Source organism: Parasteatoda tepidariorum, chromosome 6 (genome assembly GCF_982258835.1).
Source record: "Parasteatoda tepidariorum strain Cologne lab strain chromosome 6, Ptep-v5.0, whole genome shotgun sequence".
Classification (NCBI taxonomy): Eukaryota; Metazoa; Arthropoda; class Arachnida; order Araneae; family Theridiidae; genus Parasteatoda; species Parasteatoda tepidariorum.
The window spans coordinates 107,003,003-107,024,477 of record NC_141760.1 but is presented as its reverse complement, the minus strand read 5'-3'; the positions used below and the strand labels follow the sequence as shown (position 1 = coordinate 107,024,477).

The window sequence follows — 21,475 nt, the reverse complement described above, 5'->3', positions numbered from 1 at the left end:
GACTCACTCATTATCACTATTGAATCATTAGTGAAGAATAAAGGGTAAAAAGCAAAAAAAATTTCCAACTGAAAGTATAACAAGTACAATTGTTTGACTAAGTTCAAGGACAATTTTATAACTTTAAAAAGTGTACACAAACATTTTCAAAACAGTCAAATTCAATCTTTCAATTATATTATAATTTTATTCATTTAAAATTACTCTATTTCTTTGCAAACATACTAAACATAACACAGAATGACAACTGAAAGCTAAATTACAAACAATATCATAGAACATTGAACCTAAATATTTTATAGATCAATAATTAGATACTTAAAATTTTTTTTAGTTATATATTTTTAAAATTTTGAAAATCAGATTTAGATAATTACATAAATATTTTATAGATCCAATTTTTAAATACTTAGAAAAACTTTTTAGTTTCAGGTTTGTACAATTTTAAAAGTTTAAATTTAATCGTTTTTGTCCTAAAAGCTGCATAGGTTAATTTCAGATACTTAGCATAATCTACTAGTGTTTTGCCTATAACAACCACCCCTAGCTTATACACTTATTTGCTTTTCAGAGGCCACCCCTTTGATAAGTGTATATTTGAAGAAGCATTGCAATAAGTCCAACTCTCGGAGAAACGTATATACACAATATAGTATCTGGTCAATTTGATTATTATCAAAATAACGTTTTAATATGGTGGGTTCTTACGAGTGTATTGAAACAAATGTTTAATACACTGACTATGAACAGTCTGGATGATATTAGAAGAAATTTTAATACACAAAAAGTCATTACAAATACAGATAATTTAAATAAACAGTCGAACAATAGCTCTTTCATTAAATTATGAGATGCAGAGCCATTAAAATGATTTGGTAAAATACACTGGACTAAAACAATGTACGAAATAACATTCATAAATTATATGTCAAAAAAAAATAAAAAAACTGCAAATATATATTTAGTTTAAAAATGTATTATACATTTGAGTCACTTCCTAAACTATAAACATACATTCATTCCGTATTTATATCTAAATTCTACCACAATATACCAGCTTCAGAAGTTATGATACATTGGAGTTACAACGGGAGGAGATTCTACATAATTTTTTTTTTGTTTACTAGATGATAAATTAATGAATGAAAGTGTATAAAAATGAAATTAAATAAAAGGTCAAATGATAACAACTTAGGAATAAACTATCTGGCCACTTTTATACGTTTATAAGCTTCATCTTTGTTGAAAATCATCCATTCAGCTAAATATTGAATTGGATCTTCCGGCCTGCAACACAAAAAGAATTTTAGTTCATAAACCAGGCATGAAAGTGGACAAAAATAAAAAAAAGCTGAACTTTAACTATTACAATGCTGTTCACTGGGAGGAGGGGGGGGGGTGTTCTATATGATACTGAGATACATAAAAGCAACTTTTAACTATGCTGGGAGATTTTTATTTAATATTTAAAGAGGCAGAAGCATTCAGACAGTTAATGCAAAATTTTTCTTAAATATAATTTTAAAATTTTGACCACTGCTATATGAAAGAAAATTAAGCAATTATAGGAAGGCGCGACTATTAAATGACTTACTAATGAAAAACGTATCACATCTTCACAGTAACTAATTCAAGTAAAAACTTATTTCTACTTCTTTCAAGAATCGCGATATTGGGTTTTAAAATCGCGTGAATATGAATCGCGATTTCGGATTTTAAAATCGCGAGATTGGATTTTAAAATCCCGTGAATATGAATCGCGATTTTGAATTTTAATATCCCGTGAATATGAATCGCTCTGTTGGGTTTTAAAAACACGAAAATACAAACACGATTTTGGATTTTAAAATCGCGTGAATATGAATCGCGATTTCGGATTTTAAAATCACGTGAATCGCGTTGTTGGATTTTATAAACACGAAAATATAAATTGCGATATTGAGTTTTTAAATCGCGTAAATAAAAATCGCGATTCATAATTTTTAGATCACGTGAATACGAATCGCAATGAATAACGAATCGTAATATTGGATTTAAAAATGCATGAATACGAATCGCAAAGTTGGATTTTAAACTCGCGAGAATACAAATCGCGATATTGGGTTTTTAAATTGAGTGAATGGGAATTGCTAATACGATTTTTAAATCGCGTAAAAAATAGCAACACATAAGTTTTAAATCAGTTAAATACGAAAATCGATGATTGATATTAAAATCGTTTGATTAAGAATCGCGATTTTAGCAGATTCCGGCGCAGTTCAATGCTTTAAAAATTACGCAGCAAAAATATTCAATGCTTTAAAAATTAGAAGATGTTAAAAATGTATTATAATTAACGAAATATTTTTTTCCAAGTCTATTTGCGTTTTTTTTAATATTTAGAAATCTCACTTAACATTTTGAGATCTCACCCTATTTTTGAGAAAGGGTGAGAAATTCTCTCTCATTTTTTTTCTGTAATGAAAACACTGCCAATACACTATTACCCTACCTAATAACATGGCAAAACCGGTTTCCCTATGCAGAAAAGACTACCGGTTAAAATACAACTTTTTAAGTGCAGAACCGCCAGTGGGTTAAATTAAAGAAAATAAAGTATATTAACTAATAGTGTTCATAAAAGCTAAAGATGAATTTGCACCTATTGTTTTTGTCAGAATACAAATAACATGCAAAATTTTGAATGTTAATAAAGACAGATTTTTTTTTTTTACTGACAGTTCTACAGCGATGAAAACTTCCTAAAATTCTGCGAATTCATAGTACTATTGAATAAAATAAAATTTTCTAAAACTATTTAAAATTTTAATTAAGCTAAGTCAAAGCCTAAAAACGTAGAACAGTGGTTAATATAGAAAAAGAGATTTTACGCAAGTGGCAATATACATAAAAGAGATAAGTAATCATTAATCAATAAGTATCAGTACGCATGAATCAATAAATAACACTAGGCAACAAATTTTTTGTTGCATTCATGCAAGTACTTTATCTAACCAAATTCAGGTGTGAAGATTTCAAATCTGAAATTAGTTTTGTTTAGAAAGCCACCAATTTTTCAAAATGATATTGTTAGTTTAAGTTGTTTTTTAATGTACAAGCTTATGAAGAATCGATAGGTTTACGTACACGCATATACACAAAAGACAAAACATATATGATAATGTATTGTATCATAAATTAAAAGGTATTATAATTTTTTTACGATGTAGAAGTGTTAACTTAGATAACTAGGGATACTTAGTATTAATTCCAGTGAACTTTAAAAAATCCTGATTAAGATTATATTACTGATTTTCGTGAAAACTGTAACTTGCAGTGAGAAACTGATTTCAGTTATTAAATCAGCAATGCAAAAATATTTGTTCTCTGTTGTAATTTATTCATCACAAAAATAGAGAAATAAATTATTAAATATAATAATAAAACCTTATCAAAGAAAAAGGTAAAAAAAAAAAAAAGCTAAAAAATAACAATTCCTTGAAAATGCGTCAATTCCTGTGGCATATCTTAAGGAGATTCAAATAATTTTCATTCCAGATTTTCCATCAAAGAAATTTACAAAAAGTAGAAAGTAGATTCGCACAAGATTTTCACTCCTGATAGGAAAATACCCGAATTTTTTATTCAATCAAACATTTAAAGTAGGAAAGTAATAAAAAGTATTAAAATAAAAGAAATGTGTGTTTGTAAGACACTGTTGGGCACTGTCAGTTTTGGTTTTTCCACTGACAACAGAAAGGCTCCTGTGAGTGTGTAAGCAGTGTGTCCCCTGAAGAAGTGCTGTCTTACAAACACACATTTCTTCCATTTTATTGCTTTTTCCTGGTTTAAATGTTTGATTGAATATGTAAATTAAAATAAAGCAAATTCGGGCTTAGCTGCTCCAGGCGGTTTTCCATTTCGATTTAATGTTTTAATTGCTAATTTATTTCTTCTTTGTCTTTTTTGTAAATTGGGATTAATTTTATGATTAGATATTCTAATTTTTTTTAATACTACGCGATTAAATTACTAATAAACTTCAAGCAAAATATAGAAAACAATAATGCAGAATGGTCAATTTCTGGTTGATCAAAACTGAAGAAAAACCTAAAAATGCATAAAAAATATTTAGATGATTTTTTTTTGTGAGTTTATGTTTCATGCAAATTGATTCAGGTTAATTAATGTTGATCTATCTTTTGGATATTCAAAATCGAAGAGAGCACTACCAAATTACCAATAATTTAGTGTGAATTCTATTTAATACTCAGAGGAAAGATAAGATTACCTTGGATGACTATTTGAATAAATTCAAACAAAAATAATCAAGTTTAGTTTTTTTTTGCAAATGGTTCATGCATATCTGATCGACACTGAGAGAGAACGAGAGCTTAAATGGTGAAATATATTCATGTGTAAAAAACTTACTAATCAGATTTCTTTCAACAACCATCAGACATATAAATCATATTTACTGGGAATGGTCACTTAGACTTATGATCAATAAAAAAATATTTAAATAGATAATATAATGATATATTCTTAATATACAAATAAATTTTCACCACACTATAATAGTTTTAGCGTGAAAAGCTAAAACTGTTTCCTCTTCAAAAATTGCTGAATTCAGTAAAAATAATAAAAAATCATATCAGAAAGATAATAGTATATAATTGAAACAACTTATCAGAGTGGATTTATATTTATACAAGTAAAAATAACAAAAATTAAGCCTAGCCTAAAATTAGGTAAAAATGTTTCAAGTATTATTTGCTGTAATTTTTTTTCGTACAACAAAGCTCTCATGTAAGAATATTTTCATCACATATTGGATAAATATAAATTTAGTAATAATTATGGCCTATTATAATTAAGAATTAAAATTTTTTATTATTTATTACTGAGTTAGTAAGGATAAAATCAATTTATTGTTTTGTAAAGGTAAACATTTACCTGTTGTAGGCTATTTTTAGCAATCCTTCTAAAAGAAAAGGAACAAATTGGTCCAAATATTCTCGGACAGGAGGAGTGTTAGCTTTAACCCTCTTTAGTTCATTTGAATCCTAGAATTAAAAAAAAAATGTATTTGAAGGAATTCAATCATTTATAATAACTTTGACGATACATATAAACAAATAGTTTTTTGTTTGCTTTAATTTACCAAGAACCCAGTTATTTTTGAGAATTTAAAAAAAAAAAAAGGTTGGTTTAATGCTTCAAAGACAGTATAAAATTTGGAACTAACAAATGTCGTCCACCTGAATTAAATTTTGAGTCTTGAAATATGATATAACAATAAGGTAGGCTTTTCGCTGTACCTTTCACACTAGATTTCAATTGAACTTGCAGCGAATACTCTATCTTTTACAATGGAAAAATGCTAAGGTTTTTCTGTGGAGGAGAAAAAAAGTCTCCGTGCTTTTCCGTTCATTGTAAAAAAGAAAACAACATAAGGCAATAAGTTTTAAATATTTTTTAGCACTTATTTAAGCATTATAGGTTTTATTTTTGGTTACTTTTTTCCCTTATTTCTAATAAATTTTAACATCATACTTGAGCCGCGATGGCCCAGGGGATAGAGCGTTCGTCTTTCAATGCGGCAAACTGGGTTCGAATCCCAGACTATACGAATTCCGCATCCGGCTTGCGCCGACGTGAAATATCCTCAGTGGTAGAAGGACCATGGGTTAGAGTCCCCTTGCAGTCAGGCTAACCGTGGGAGGTTCTAGTGGTCTTCCTCTCCATGGAACGCAAATGCGGGTTAGCTCCATCAAAAAGTCCTCCATGAAGGCAAATTTCTCCCAATACTCCATCCAGGAGTTCCCTTGTCTTCTGGATTGGATTCAAAATTACAAGGCTACGGAGCTGAACATTAGTAGTAGTAAACCCATAGTAAATGGAAATGGAGTAAATGAAAATCGATTTTATACATAATGATGATTAAGCGCTTAAGATTACTCTTTTTCCATTTCTGTTTACAGTAATTAAACGAATTAACAGATTGGATACATTACAATTTTAAACATTTTTATTCAGAATTATTTGTTATAATAGATTATGATTTTTTACTCTGAAATTTGGAGCAGTGTTTGTCAAAAACAAAAAGGGGTATAGTGTTGAAATGTATAATGAACAGAATTAACTAATGACTTAAAATTATTGTTCATGCCAGTAGGGCAACAATTGTCGCCAAATGTTCAACAAATGCCTACAATTCAAGATGACAAATTTGCAATCTTGAAATTTCGCAATTTACAAAATAGTAACAAAAAATAGTTTTTGCATCAATTTCATGCATTTAAGAAATATTTGTTGTGCTAATTTAATTATTCAATGCATGGAATAGAATTCAAACACGTGGTACTTAAATGGAATAAAATAAAGTGTCTGTTGAAATTTTTTTAAATTTAAACGTCTAAATTAAAAATTTATATGTTGTGCTGTTTCTAATTCATGTACTGGCAGTAAAATTGCTCATTAATAAAATAACATTTTTTGCTCTTTTAGAATTGACTTTATTTTAAATATTTTGACAGTTAATTTTTAGAATAATATTTTGTTAATTCTGTGTTTTCTTCATTTATTTGGTCTCAGCATTGTAATCTTTATGCTAAATCTATTTACTAATATTATTTCACACTTAATTTTAATAATTACCAATCTTCAATTATTATGGACTAATGAACCTGATTAGTTTTAGAGTGTTATAAACGGCAATAAATAATTTTTGATGCGTACCATAACAAGAGCTATGAAATTGTAAAGTTTGATTTTTCTAGTTTGTTTACCATATTAATTTTTTGTGCCACTACATGAATACTTAGATGGTTCTATTGGACCACTAAATTTTCATTGCTGGTGCGAACCCTACATATAAATTTTGGATGTATTTATTTACAATTTCATCATATTTATAGTAGCTAATATCTTATATACAAAATTTTTGGGTTTTTGACAATTATCAAAAACTATGTTAAAAAGGGTTTTGACATGGCTAAAACCACATTTAAAGTCGGATAAAACGGCCAATTGTTAAAAATTTGCCCCCCCCCCACTACAAACCCTGATAGTGTTAATTTTAGCATTAATTTTTATGGCGTTGACTAAATAATAAAAATAAATGATCAGCACTAATTTGGATTTAAAAGAAATAATTTAATGTTTACATAACGACCAAATATAAAATTACATTCAATTAATAAAGAAATACAAAACAACATTCGACGTATCACCAACCAGCTTAAGATATTGACTATATAACTGTTTTGTGAGCTGTTCAGAGAGAATTTTTATGTCTTGACAAGTGAAAGTTGAACCTATTTTTGAAAGACTGGAGCAAGGCTTAACCCCCGCAAGTACTCTGCCTTCAGCAGATAATACAAGCATTCAGGATTAAAACGAACACTCCGACCAAATCTTGTAATTGTTTCCAAAGTATCTGCTCATTGAATGATATGTGGTATAGAGTTTGTCTAAAGTAAGAACTCCTCAAGCTATTCACCTGGACCCATGGCGGTGACTATGGTAACTAGGTATAACGATTCCAAGTAGGGGTGTAGGGTCACTCTTTAGGACAGGTTTTGGGCTCGGGTTGGCAAATGAAAGGAAGTTTTTTTCTTCGATCTTTTGTGTTAGCCCTAGAGTGAAGAGTAGCTACCCTACCTGAAATGCGTTATTCTCGTTGCCATAGCAGCAGACGGTCTCAGATTTTGTGATGGGGCGAGTTTTTACCGTAGACAAACTATAGTTGGGGTTGCCACAGTTGGTGATTACGCAATGTCTTTGAGAATGAAAGCTGGTATCAGTCTGTTGACAATGAACAACAATTGTGTGAATGTGATCCGCCCTATAAACGGGTTTGTGGCTGTCTGACATGGGCGACGCTGCTCCACCACCGTGGCTTAGCCACAGGTGCCCACTGGGTAACGAGAAGAGAGTAGCAGTTCTGGCATTTCTGTGACCAATGGGACAATCCCCAAGTGCCCGCCATTAAAAAAAAACCACTGAACAACAAAAATTCTTCCATGACAAAAAGTCTTTTCTGAAGGTTTAACGACTTTGTATGGTCCATTTTACGGGAGCCGAATAGGCTTCTTCACTCTGTCGTTTCTCACAAAAACATAAGAAGACCCAAGATTTGGATGGACAAACACTTCCCTATGCATATGTTACGAAGTTTGAATCAGTCTCAGTTCTGACATTCAGGTTCACAGCTTTTATTTGTAAAGGTTCAAAGAAAGTAAAAATGACAATCCATAGACGAGTGCAGCGTCTATGCATCTGAGGTCTTCTTTTAAAGCAGCTCTAGGTTTAAACAAATTAAAAAAAGTAGTTCGTTTTTTTATTAAACCATTAGTACTAAAACTTACTTTCACCGTTTTATGTGAAATCTATTTGACATTTTTGTTCTTTTTCAACCCTCCATTATTTTCATATATCTAAATATTATTAACATAAAATTGTTTGCTTTGAAATATTGCTTTAAATATTTCAGATTAATATTTGTATTGATACACATGATTAAAAAAAGAAACAAATATTTATATAAAATTTAATTAAATGTTATAAATTAATGTTATGAAGTACACAGTAAAATAATGACAGTAATTAAATTATGCTGAAATACAGTATATTACAGACAAGCAAGGGGAAAATCACTTTTGCATACACGGAAATAAAATGTACAATTTGAGTATTTAGTTCTTTTTTTAAAATTATGTTATCATATTTAAGGAATATGAAAAGGATATTTTAGAATTGTTTATTGAAAAAAAAAATTACTAAATGAAATATTCTGATGTAGTTTTGAATGGTTTAGTTAGTTTCAATTTGAGGCAGAAAATATTATTTCACATTTAAAAAAAATAATGATTTAAACCAAAAAACTCAGGTTTTTTTCCAACACTGGTGTTAAGTTTATAAACAAATGAATTTCATCATACAAAATTTCAACTATGTAGTTGCCTTTCTGCAGCCTGTAGAACGGCCAGTATGATATTTTTTTCAACAAGTTTAACATCTAAAAATTATTCTCGAATGTTAAATCTTCGTATTCCATCATAATCCATGTACAGTGCGCCAAAAGATCACCCTAATTAATTTTTAATCCAATAATAGAATCCCATGACTTTTGATCCAAAGATCTTCACATTCTGGGACTCAATCTAAATGGTTGGAGGTGACCTCAAATATGCTAATTAATTAGATCTGACAATATTTAAGTGAAAGAAAACAGACACAAAACGAATTTTTTTCTGAATCAGCATACTATTTTTCAACAGATTCGGATTTTTGACCAGCAAAATATAGTTAGTTACAATATGTGATATAAGAGAGTGATCCAAAGTTTGTACCCCTTTATGTTAATTTTACTTTTTGCATATTCTGCCATATCTCAAGAACTTTTTAAGCTAATTGAAAAAATTTTACACACAATTATACAATTTCTGTGTCCAAAGATAATTCCATGCAAAAATCAAATTTTAGTAAAATATTTATTATTTTATTTAATAATCAAAAAATTTTTGAATTGTAAAGTATACAATTTTTTACATCATTCTAAGATCTTTAATTTCACATGGCAAAATACAAAATGTGAGCGAAATCAGTTAAATAGCTTCTGAGAAATTAAGTTTTAAAATTCGATTTCTCAGGAATCATTCACCAGACTTCAGTTCAAATTACTAACTTGGACAAGGTTCATTCAAATCTTGTATTTTGTCCATGTAAAATTACATATTTTAAATGATGTAAAAAATTGTATACTTTACAAACCAAAATTTTTTAGACTATTGTTAAATAAAATAAATTTTTATTATAAATTACTTTCTGCATATTTGGACAAACAAATTCAATAATTAGGTAAATTTTTTTTTTAACTCGCTTAAAAACTTCTTGAGATATGGCAAAATACACAAAAAGTAAAATTAACATTAAATGGGTTGAAACTTTGGATCACTATCCTGAGCAAACTATTAGGACCGTCAGCTAACCAATATATTTTGGGGGTCAGAAATTCAAATCTGTTTAAAAAAGGTAAGCTAAGGTATTCAGGGAATGTATATTTTTGATTATGAATTCATAACTGAAAATATCACTTGCACTAATAAAGTAGCAAATTAGAGGTCACCCCTCAAACCATTAAGATTGTGTGCTAGAGCGTGAGATCCGGTCATCAGATCAAAAGTTATTCAAGGTGGTCTATTTTTTTATGCACTGTGCACATAGCTTAGCAATTTAAAATTTCTAAAATCTATAGTTTTTGCACAGCTAAAACAAAATGGGCCAAAATTTGAACACCCAAAACAGCAGCCCTTACGATTTCTTAACATAGAGAGACAAAGAACACGATTGGAATTCATATGCAGATTTTTTAAATTTATTTTTGTTTTAATATAAATCGTTTAAGAATGATATAAAGGCATAAATCCAGTAGAACAAGAGACTTATTCCTAGCTAGACGAGGTCTCCATAAGATCCCACCTTATCCTAAATAGGAAAAGATTATACATACTTTATTATACTAAAATATAAAATTAAAAGTTTACCTCACTCTCAGCAGCTTTCCTCTTGCCGGTTGATTTACTTGAACCGGGCTTGCTACAATCTGAAAGATTAGCAACACTAATTTCAATTGGTACATTTTTTTCAGACTGGGAAACAGAACTGTCAGAGGTAGATTCATTTGTTCCTAGGTTGCTTTTGTTATGTGACAGTTCAGTTTCTATTTTCTGCTCACATTCTGAGTTAAGAGTTATTTCTTTTTCACTTAAAACATTTTTAGGACTAGCATTTTTATGAACAGTACTATATTCAGCAATATTTCTGTTACTTTGATCAACCATAATACAGTTACTAAGTTCATTAGTATGTTCTACTCTGGGGTTACTTGAAATCAATTGAGATTGCTCTGATTTTAGAGCAACTACACCAATATCAGTCTCTCCAGTTTTAGGTTTATCACTTTCAATACCTAACTTGACACTTTTAGTCATTAATGTAACAATATCACCATCAGAATCATCATGTTTCCTTTTCACACTTTTATGATTTGTTGAATCTTCGTTGGAAATTGGTTCTTTGCTAGAGAGTAGTTCCACAGGTCTGCTGATTCTTTCATTAGAGGAACATACAATATTTGAAAGGGAATCAATATCAACAAATTCTCCTGAAACTTCATCGAGTATTTTTCGATTTTTATCACCAGTATCTATTAAAGCTTCGATTACAGAACTTTCTTTCTTATTTTTATCATCACTACCCGCAAATGCTCCAATTGAAACATTTTCTTTCTCAATTAATACTGCAGATGTAGAATCATTATCACAAGAAAGCTGAAAGTCCACATCTGTAGATGTTTCTATGGGTATAGGGATGACATTAAGATTTCCAATACTTCCGAAGTGTTCGATTACAGACCTTGCTTTTTCATTTTTATCATCACTACCTGCAAATGCTGCAATTGAAACATTTTCTTTTTCAATTAATACTGCAGCTGATGTAGAATCATTATCACGAGAAAGCTGAAAGTTCACATCTGTAGATGTTTCTACTGTTATAGGGATGACATTAAGATTATTTCTAGAAGTTTCTAAAGAGTTATGCGATTCCTTTAATATATCCTTTTCAACTCTTTCTTCATTTTCATCAAATAAAGAATTATTCTCATCCACCAAGCTGCATTTTATTGTATTCTGGTCGAAACCAGTGCAATTCTGAGATTTTGTTCCAGATTCAATTTTTTCTTTATCATTGTCTGAAAAATCATCAATAGAGTCTTCTTTTTGGTTTGGTGGCACGAAAGATATATTTACTGTTTGAATTATTTCTGTCGAATTAATTTCTTTTGTAAAAGAATCTTTTTTGCCATCATGAACGCTGGTAGTCTTAATGGAGGAGTCTGCCGTTTCATTCAATTTCTCAAAATTGTTGGTTTGAAGACTAACATTTTTGTCTCGACTTTCATCATCATTTTTGTTAGATATACAAGAAAAAGAAGTTACATTCAATTTCTCTTTTGAAGTTTCGTCACTTTTTGAACCTACTTCACAAGTATCTAAGCTTCCAGGTGACGTTTCTCCCTTCATATTGTTCGATTCATAATCACTTGTTTTGTCTAAACTAACATCTAATAATTGAATTGTTGATTCATTATCATTAGGCTGTGATGTCAGGTCATTTTCTTCAGCTGCATTACTATCATTTTTAATTTCATCAGCATCACTTTCATTATTTTGGGAATATTCTAATTGAGATGATTCCGTTTCTAAAGAAATGTTTGTGTTTTCTAAGCTTTGAACTTCACAATCAGTTTGTTGTTCAATTTGTTCTTTGGTATCAAGGCTTATATCAGCACTTGTTTCATATGCAGCATCAGAAATTAAATTATCACTTGTAGGATCAAGAAAACTAGGAAGGGTATCATCTTTTACGGATAGGTTTGTGTCATCTTTTACAATATTTGACGAGTCAGTTTCGGATTCCTCCACAAGTTTTCTTTCAATTTCAGCTTCATTTTCTGAACTTTCAAGACTAGCAAAAGAGACATTTTGAATTTCTTTCTCACAAGGTTGATTCAAAGTGATGTCTTCAACTAAATTTACTTTCACAATTTCAGAGCTTGAGGTAGGAGTTAAATTGTCATCAAGGGAATCCTGATAGGTGGAGTCAGTAACCAAATTACTATTTTCACTTAAAACTTCTGGTGGAGTTTCTTCAGTAAAAATTTTTTGTACACTCTTCTCAACATAAGAAGCTGAAAAACATGCTTCCATTTCAACATCAGTTTCCTTTGAAAATGTTTGAAAATCAACACATTTTTCTTTCACTACATTTTCTGCATTTTGGGAATCAAATTTAGGTGAACTAATGTTACCAACATCATCACCTGAAACTTTTGAAGTAGCTGTAGAATATTCCATTTCCGATCTTTTAATTTCTTGAATATTTTTTGATTTTAATTCACCCGAGTCTTCGCTTCCAGAGATAGTGTTACTTAGGTTTTCCTTTTCATCATCGTCAGGGGACAATTTCAAATAATGCTCTTTATTAATTTCAACCACTTTTAAAGTTTCAGAATTTTCTGCCAAGTTTTCAGAACTAAAATTTGTTTCCTCTCTGCAAAGTGTTGGCTTCTGAATAGAAATATTATCAATCATATCTGTACATTCTGCTTGAAATGTTTTTGAAGGAGGAACCTTTTCCTGCTGGGAAAGTAAATCTTTTTTTAAAGTACAATTACTTTCCTGTTCTTTCTGAATATCAGTATCCCTTTCTGTTTCAGAACACTCTTTTTGATCATCTCTGTCAGGAGAGTTTTTACTCGGGGATGAAATTATCTCTGAATGGTTTTCTTCAATTTTACTTACAGGGGATTTTGCTTCGTGGTTTGATTCACCAAGAGAAATTTTCTCTACACGGGAAGTAGAACAATCAAGCAATAAACAATCGCTCTCAGAATTTTCTTGAAGACTATCCGTGGTTTTAACACCATGAATTGCTTCATCAGAACTGTAACCCCGATCTATCGTAAGTGTAATGTTGACATAGTTTCTTATCACATGTTCTGAAGATGTATCCTTACTTCTTAGACTAGAATTTTGTGCAATATTTTTGGAAAAACCATTGTCACACTCCAACGGCTTTATTTCTACAGATAACTTACTCTCTTTGTACGCAATATTTTCTGAAGATTTTAATTGCTCCGGATTAAAATTCACAGATGTATTTTTACTTTCATCCAAACTGCTTTCTGTATTACTTACAGCAGTTTCACACTGCATTGCAGTACAAGTTTCTGAAGTGTCTTTCTCTGATGTATTATTCATATGCTCAAAAGATATGAGAGCATAATTGTTTGGATTTAAGTTAACTTTTCCATCACTTAGTGTAACAGTGGTTTCACATTGAATTTTTGAAGAATTCTCCAATTTTAAGTCACTTTCAGCTACATCTGGAATAACAGCATTTGCATGCGGCATTTCAGTTGGTGTGTCTAAAGAATCATTCACTAATGTATCACCATCTGTATTACATTTCTCTAATTTAGAGCTTTTTTCTGTTTCACATGAGGAAATAGTGCTCTGTGTTTCAGTTGATGTTTTTGTGGTGTTCATCTCTGAAGTATCATTTAGGATAATTTCAGCTGGAATTATTTCCAATGCATCGGTTTCTAGTTTTTCACACAACACACTTGACAGTTCTTTAGTATCTTTTACACCAGTTTCAATCTTGATAGCATCAGAAGGTTCAGATATTTCTAGAATATGAGCATCTGCTTGATCAGAACTAATTTCACGTAATACCCCCTGACAATTATCACTTGAGATTTGGTCATGACTAAGTCTATCAGAATCTGAAAAGTCTTTTAATTCCGCTTGGACCAAGCTAGCAGAATTAGTATTGTTGTTTTCAACATTTTCTGCAGTAGATTCATTTCTTTCAGATAAATCAACAGAAATGTTAGAGCTCACGTCTTGACTTGAAGAGACCTTATCTATAAATTTTTCATTTTCTGAGTTACAGGCTTCGTTCGTGATTTGCTTAGCAGTTGATCTGGTTTTACAACCACTGATATTCTTAGAAGATTCATTATAATAACTATTAGGTGCTTGAATGGTTGCATGCATTTCAACTTCAACAGTTTCATTTTTCGCAACCTTTCCATCATTTGTACTTTTTAATAAAATTGATTCAACTGGTTTTAATAACTGTTTTCTTTTCCGTGACTCTCGTTTAATTTCTAAGTTAGACGAAGAATCGTTTTCAGAAAACTCAGATGCCGATGCACTATCTGAACTATCTTCATTTTCAGATGCTTTTAAAAGTCTCAGGGATCTGATTTTCCGTACACTGGGTTCAGTGGGTTTCTGTTCAGTAAATATTTTTTCAGCCTCTTTTATTACAGATACTTTTGCAACAGATTGTTCTTCCGATTTAGTTTCATTTAATTTTGTTTCTCCTTGCACAACAGTGGTGTTTTCTGCAGAAACTGATATATTATCAGTACTATTTTCATTATCAGATTCTTTTAAGTTCCTCAAGGTACTCCTAAGAGACCTGTTATTACGAATGTTAGACTCACCCTGCTTTTCAGCGGAATTTTTTTCAAATTCTCTTATCACGGGTACCTTTATAGCAGATTTTTTTTCTGTTGATTTTGTTTCAATCATTTTTGTCTCCTGTGGTACAACAGTAATGTTTTCTTCACCTTTGTTTAACGTTTGTCGAGTTTTACGGGTTACAATATTTTTTTCGGAACCACTTTTATTTGAAAATTCTTCTATACTTTTATTCTCATTTAGATTTTCAATTGATTTTGCAGTTGTACCAGCCTTAATTGCAGCTAATTCAGCTAAAATTTCCTCACTAGCTTTATCCTTTTCTCGAGTTAACCTAGTTTTACGCATACCAGGTTTATCACCGGTATCCTTTTGTGCTTTCTGTTTTGAAAGTTCAGTTGAAAACTGTTGGTCCTCATATTTACTAGTGTCCCTTTTCTGTAACGTGCGTGTAACTCTTTTGCCAGACTTTTGACTTTGTTCAACGATCAATTTACTAGTACCACTAGATTTTGAAGAATTAAGTTCCTCTTTTTCACTGTGCAAATTCTCACTTTGCTCACTCCCAACTTTAATTTTTTTGTTCATCTCTTTCTCTTTTACAGCAGTGTTGAGTATACTTTTTTCAGATGAGTTAATAGACTTGGTCTCATCTATTTTTCGTTTCCTTCCCCGTTTGACAACTTGATTAGCCTCAAGCTTTTTTGAATTATTTTTCTCACTATTTGTCTTTTTCTCTTGTTTAATAGTTTTGTCTTGCTTTTTTACAGATTTTGTTAAATTTTTCACTTCACTTGCATCATTTTTAACTTTGGGCTTCTCCTTTGTAGTATCCTTTTTCTTTACTTTTTTTGAAGCATTTTCTTTTTTAAGCTTCAACAAATTATTTTTTTCAGATTTTGCAGAACTGTTTAAATTTTTTCGGGTAGAAAGAGCTTTTACAAGCTTTTTTACAGGAGACTTTACAACAAGCCTTTTTACAGCTGCTTTTTTAGGAGACTCTGTTGCTTTGCCTTTTCGTCCAACTTTAGGGGTACCAGTCTTCTTAACTTTAGTCTTAATTTGGGAGGATGAATCAGATGGACCTAAAAATATATATATTTATAATAAAAATTGTAATTTAGGGTACAAAACAGATTTGTCATAGATAAATAAAAAAATACATATTAAATAATTGCATTTAAAATGATATAGGCTCAATTAACAGGCTACAGGGTGCATAGATAAATCTCTCAACAAAAAATAAGCACCTTTAAAGTACTTTTTGAGCACTCAAAAAATATTTTTAAGCACTATATACATTAACAAAATGCAAAATAATTTTCAAAGATCTAACATAATCATGATAAATCAACTAGCTTCTGCCAAAGAACTCTTTTCTTGATCAGGGTGCATAGCCAAATCTTTCAACAAAAAATAGGCACCTTTTAAGCACTCAAAAAACATTTTTAAAAGCACTATACACATTAACAAAATGCAAAATAACTTATTTCAAAGACTATTCTTTTGATTATATTAGTCAACATAAAAAGATTGAAAGATTTTTTGGTTTGATTTTAGAAAGTAGAAAATGAAGCCTGAAATTGAGAATATCTTGCAAAATGCCGCAGAGTTGCACATGAGGGTGCAATGAACTCACCGAACCCAGTTCAGTGGACGCACATACGGACTCTCAAGTATTTCATCAAACATGTTAAATGATTCGCACTATCATACGTTACGGACCGACGGTACGCCAAAATGGATTGTGGTTGAATAAATTGTGAAAACGTTGAATAGAACACTGTGAAATTCACTCTTTTGCATAATATGCAGCAAAAATCGTCATGGTAAAGGGGAAAACATCTCCTTTTCAAAAAGAGGATAATAAAACAAAGCGGCGTGCTATTTGGCGCAATATCATTGTCTGCTTGGCGCTGGATTAATGACAAATAGTGCCTATCAGTCAAGCTGATAGATTTAAGTCCTCCTAAAAAACGGAAGAAGAAATCTTACATAAGTAAAGCTGAGACAGAAATAATATTGAACATTTATAAAACAGAAGTGCATTCAAAACCAGATGTTCCAATCATTGATGTGGCTGACCATGCGGCTTCTGCATCGGGAGTTAGCACAGCTTCAGTTTTCAGAATTATTAAAGAATATAAAAGGGATCACCGAAGAAGACTAAATCTCGTAAAACTCTTTTGGATGACATTGACGAATACGACAAAAAAGCTGTAAGAAGGAAAGTTCATGATTTTTTCCGTCGTAACGAAATTCAACAAAGTTCTCAAAGCTGTGGACGATGATTCTAATTTACCAAACTTTAAAAGAACGACATTTTATTCCGTGTTAAAAAAATTAGGCTTCACACATACTTCCCTTAGAAAAATAACGATAACAGTTTAATACAAATGCAGTTCCTTCAAATATATTTTTAAATCAATCGATGAAATATAAAACTATTTTAAATATTAATCAACTTTTAATAAATAAAAAAAAAATTATAATTATGAAAATAAAGAGTATTTTTTTAAACATATTCTTTCAATTCTATACGACTTTTACGATGAAATTATAAAAGTTGTTTAGCATAGATATTTAAGCAAAATATAATAAAAGTAATTTAATTTTAACTTAAAAAATACAATAAAACTATTCTCAAAATAAAATTATGTGTTTACTGAAACAATTAGAAACGTATTTACATGTAAATATTTTAATTTTGCGCTTTCTTATCTAACTTTAGGGTATCAAAAACCGAATATCATTTTCGTTTTTCTGTAAAAATGAAAGCTCTGTCGATTCAAACGAAATTGCCGATTCAGCGAAGAAACTGTTGCCGATCAAATAGCAACCCTTATGTTTACTTCCACTATCAGTTCTCGTTGAACATACTATAGATTTGGTAGTAAATTTAGTCCACTATATAAAAAAATTCCAAAAATTTCTATTACGATCTTACTGATATAAAACTTATACTACTCTATTATATTCTTCGAGTGAATTTGTAACAAACCAGAAATGTAATAGCATCTTCAGCAAGGTTAAATTTCAGCTCATAGAACTCATCTCTAAGTCCAGCAATTTTAGCTTTAGAAATCCGATTTAAATATTTGCTAGACTTCTCTACCATAACTTGTATTTAAAATTAAAGGTAAATATTAACGATCCACTACACCTTCTAGATAAATAGTCGTACACCTATGCTCTGTCAGTTTTCAACTTTACTTATAAAGAGGAACATTTTTAGAAATAAACATTTTGTGAAAGGGCCACAGAATGGCCTTAATACCCACCTGGATTGACCTCTGTTTAGCCTGACTAAATGTAGGTATTATGTGTATTCTCAGCTATCAAACTACAAGGTTTTTTGTTTCAGAATATAGCAGAGCCTTCCAGTGTATAAAAACAAATTTTATAGAAAATCCATTTACTTACTGGCAAAATCCAGTAGTCTACAGGAAAATCTAGTAGATTTGACAGCTATGACTACTAGGAATTATAAAATAAAATCTAACAATAATTGAATTGAAAAAAAAAAAAACTTTTCTAACTTAACTGCTCGCCACAGCTAGTTTGTTAAAACTAAAAATTTCCCATTTATCAAAGAGAGAAGCTTTCAATGACACATACCCGCACTGATCTCTCTGCTGATTAAGTATCACTCATTTAGCTAGCTCAAGTGACCAAACATTTGAGCTAAATAAATTATAATGGCTTATAAGCCAATAAAATTTATTTTCTAATAAAATAACTTCATTAATGGACAGGACAGTAACAGCCACAATCAAAATTCGAACTTTCAATGACATTGATTTTCTAATAAAATAACTTCACTAACGGACAAAACAGTTGCTGTCACAATAAAAACTTGCATTTTCAATGAAATTGATTTTCTAATAAAATAACTTCACTATCGGGCAAAACAGTTGCTGTCACAATAAAAATTTGAACTTTCAATAAAATTGATTTTCTAATAAAATAACTTCACAACAAAAGAGTTCCTGTCACAATAAAAATTTGAACTTTCAATGAAATTGAATCTCTAATAAAATAACTTCATTATTGGACAAAACAGTTGCTGTCACAATAAAACTTTGAACTTTCAATCCCAAAATCTGTTGCAGCATACTTGTGTTTTTAGCAAGAAATGAATTGTAACAAAAACTTTCATTATAGCAATTAAAACTTCTATTCTTATTTTATATTATTTTATGAGAATATAGTTTTTTTTTTCATATTTGTTTTTAATCTAAAAAAATACTTTAGAATAATTTTATAACTGTGTAAAGTTATTTACAGAATTTAAATTTTTTTTTCTTTTTTAACATAAAAGAAATACATCATAAAATTATCATATATAAAAGCTATATCCTTTCCTTAGTGTTATTTTAAGTGATCAAATCAGCATATATACATATATATAGGCACAAATACATATGAAAAAGAAGGCATGTCTTTAGTTTTGGAACATATCTCTAGACTTGGAACTTTAAAAAAGAAAAAGATATAAAATTTTAATTCTTTATCCATTTATTGATAAATCAATTGCTAACTGTATTTTTATTTTCTTTCCCTAGTCATAAAATATTTACCTTACATATAAATATAAAAAGGATTAATATTTTAAATTAGGAGTTGGGACCAGCTTTAAGCAGAAAAAAATAAAAATACCCCTTTATCTTTCAAATTCCTGTAACAACAATAATTGTAAGTAGATTAAATTCTTTGCATCAGTACTCCACATAAATGTATCAGATTTATATTTTACACCTTTACTGTAAAAAGGCTTGATTTTCTACAGTTCATTTAAATCATGCATTTTTTGTTATAACCATTCCTACAGTATTTGTCCCTAATCAAATAACTTTTACTGAATTATTAATTAGACTATATTATCTTATTTTATTAAGAGGATTTTCTAGATAAATTAAAATGTGAACATTTCTGGAGCTACTTGCATGTAGGCTTAAATATCAATTACAAGAAAACATTCATGCCTTGTGAAAATGAAAATCAATACAACTTTACTCTAATAGATGCAACTGCTCAAATATAAAGCTTATACATTAATTTAGGTTTTATTCTAAATTTCCAGAATTATGCAAAATTGGGTTTTATTAATCAATTACTAATCTTAAATAAAAAAATTTAGTCCCTTAATTAGGCTCTAGAAATCGACGAACTTAAAGCATAAAAACATTTACTATGTAAATATAACAAAACCACAGTACTCAAAAGTTTTACCTTAGTAAAGTAAATGAGCTTTTAAAAGCAAAGATAAAATGATAGTTTTACACAAATATTAATAATAAATATGTTTAACCCCACAGAAAAATTTTGCGGTAACAGTAACGCAGATATCTGCGCATGACCGTAGTTTAGCCCAGATTAATGGGAGTTTGTTTTTATTTATAATAATTCATTAAATCACAACACGTGGATAATTTATGGCTTACAACAATTACCGATAAATAATAATATTTATAGAAATGACTTAAATTTTGATTTAGATGAAATAAAGTGTCAACATAAGTTGATACGAAGTTTTTTTGGGGAATAAAAGCTTCCATTTTAAAAAAAATATCACAGTAGAAAATAACATAACGTAAATTTTTTTCATTTTATATCAATTCTTGATAATAAATTAAGTTTTAGAGCATTTGTCTTTACTTTTTAACTAAAAAAGTTCAGGTGAACTGAATTAAAATTTTTCTGTTAAATTTCTTACACTGTAAGAAAAAAAAGCGATGGAAAAGTTTACTATTAAACATTTTCTGCCAGTTGGAGAATAAAAAAAACGCAAGCACCTACCTCTAGGCATTTTTAAAAATATTTAATCAAATCTTTATAAAGTTTTAGACGACTCGTATAAAAAAAAACATATTTACAATCAAATAAGCAAAAGCAAACAATAGCTATGGTTACGGGTACAAAATCAATTCAAGGAAAACAAGACAGTTACAGTTGTAATCAATTTCTTTTGACACTGTTATCTAACGTTGGCCAGGAGATTAGTAAGCTCAACAAATGTGATGTTGCGCGTAACTGAGCGTTGTCACTGTTCTTTTTGTGGGTCGCATAATACGCAAAAAGTAAAATTAACATTGAGAGCTCCAAATTTTGGACAGCTTTCCTGATCAAACTAATGGGACCATATTTTCCAGATTGAGGCTATCTCCTATATTTTGGGGGTCAGAAAACCAAAAAAATAAAGGAAGGTTTATTAAGAAAAAATACTTTTTGTGTCTGATTTTGCTACTTAAAATTTCGTCTGCACTAATTAATAAGCATATTTGAAATCACCCCTTCTAACCATTAAGATTGAGTCTTAGAGCGTGAAGATCGAATCATTAGATCAAAAGTTATTCAGGGTAGTCCGTTATTTACTTTGCGCACTGTACTACGTAGTAGCGCACTGTACTGCGCACTGTACGTACTACTGGACT

At 30.0% G+C, this 21,475-nt stretch overlaps 1 protein-coding gene across 2 annotated transcripts; it reads right to left on the bottom strand.

The window, feature by feature from the left end:
- Window positions 1-745: 745 nt before the first annotated feature.
- Window positions 746-20,980, bottom strand: LOC107451147 (uncharacterized). Of its 2 annotated transcripts, none has more exons than XM_087166361.1 (4): window positions 20,841-20,980; window positions 10,530-16,126; window positions 4,936-5,045; window positions 746-1,287 (listed from the first exon to the last, which is right to left on the bottom strand). In XM_087166361.1, exons 1-4 carry the CDS (start codon window positions 20,848-20,850, stop codon window positions 1,203-1,205), a joined length of 5,802 nt encoding a protein of 1,933 aa, XP_087022487.1. In that variant the 5' UTR covers window positions 20,851-20,980; the 3' UTR covers window positions 746-1,202. The 2 variants fall into 2 exon arrangements, with proteins under 2 accessions (XP_087022487.1, XP_087022488.1); XM_087166362.1 differs by lacking the exon at window positions 20,841-20,980 and adding an exon at window positions 20,274-20,409.
- Between the last annotated feature and the right edge of the window lie 495 nt (window positions 20,981-21,475).

Coding starts and splice junctions, on each gene's coding strand:
- LOC107451147 (XM_087166361.1), bottom strand. Junction 5,046..10,529: donor GGAAAGCTGCTGAGAGTGAG/GTAAACTTTTAA, acceptor TTTTAATTCTAG/GATTCAAATGAACTAAAGAG. Junction 1,288..4,935: donor CTAAAAATAGCCTACAACAG/GTAAATGTTTAC, acceptor TTTGTGTTGCAG/GCCGGAAGATCCAATTCAAT.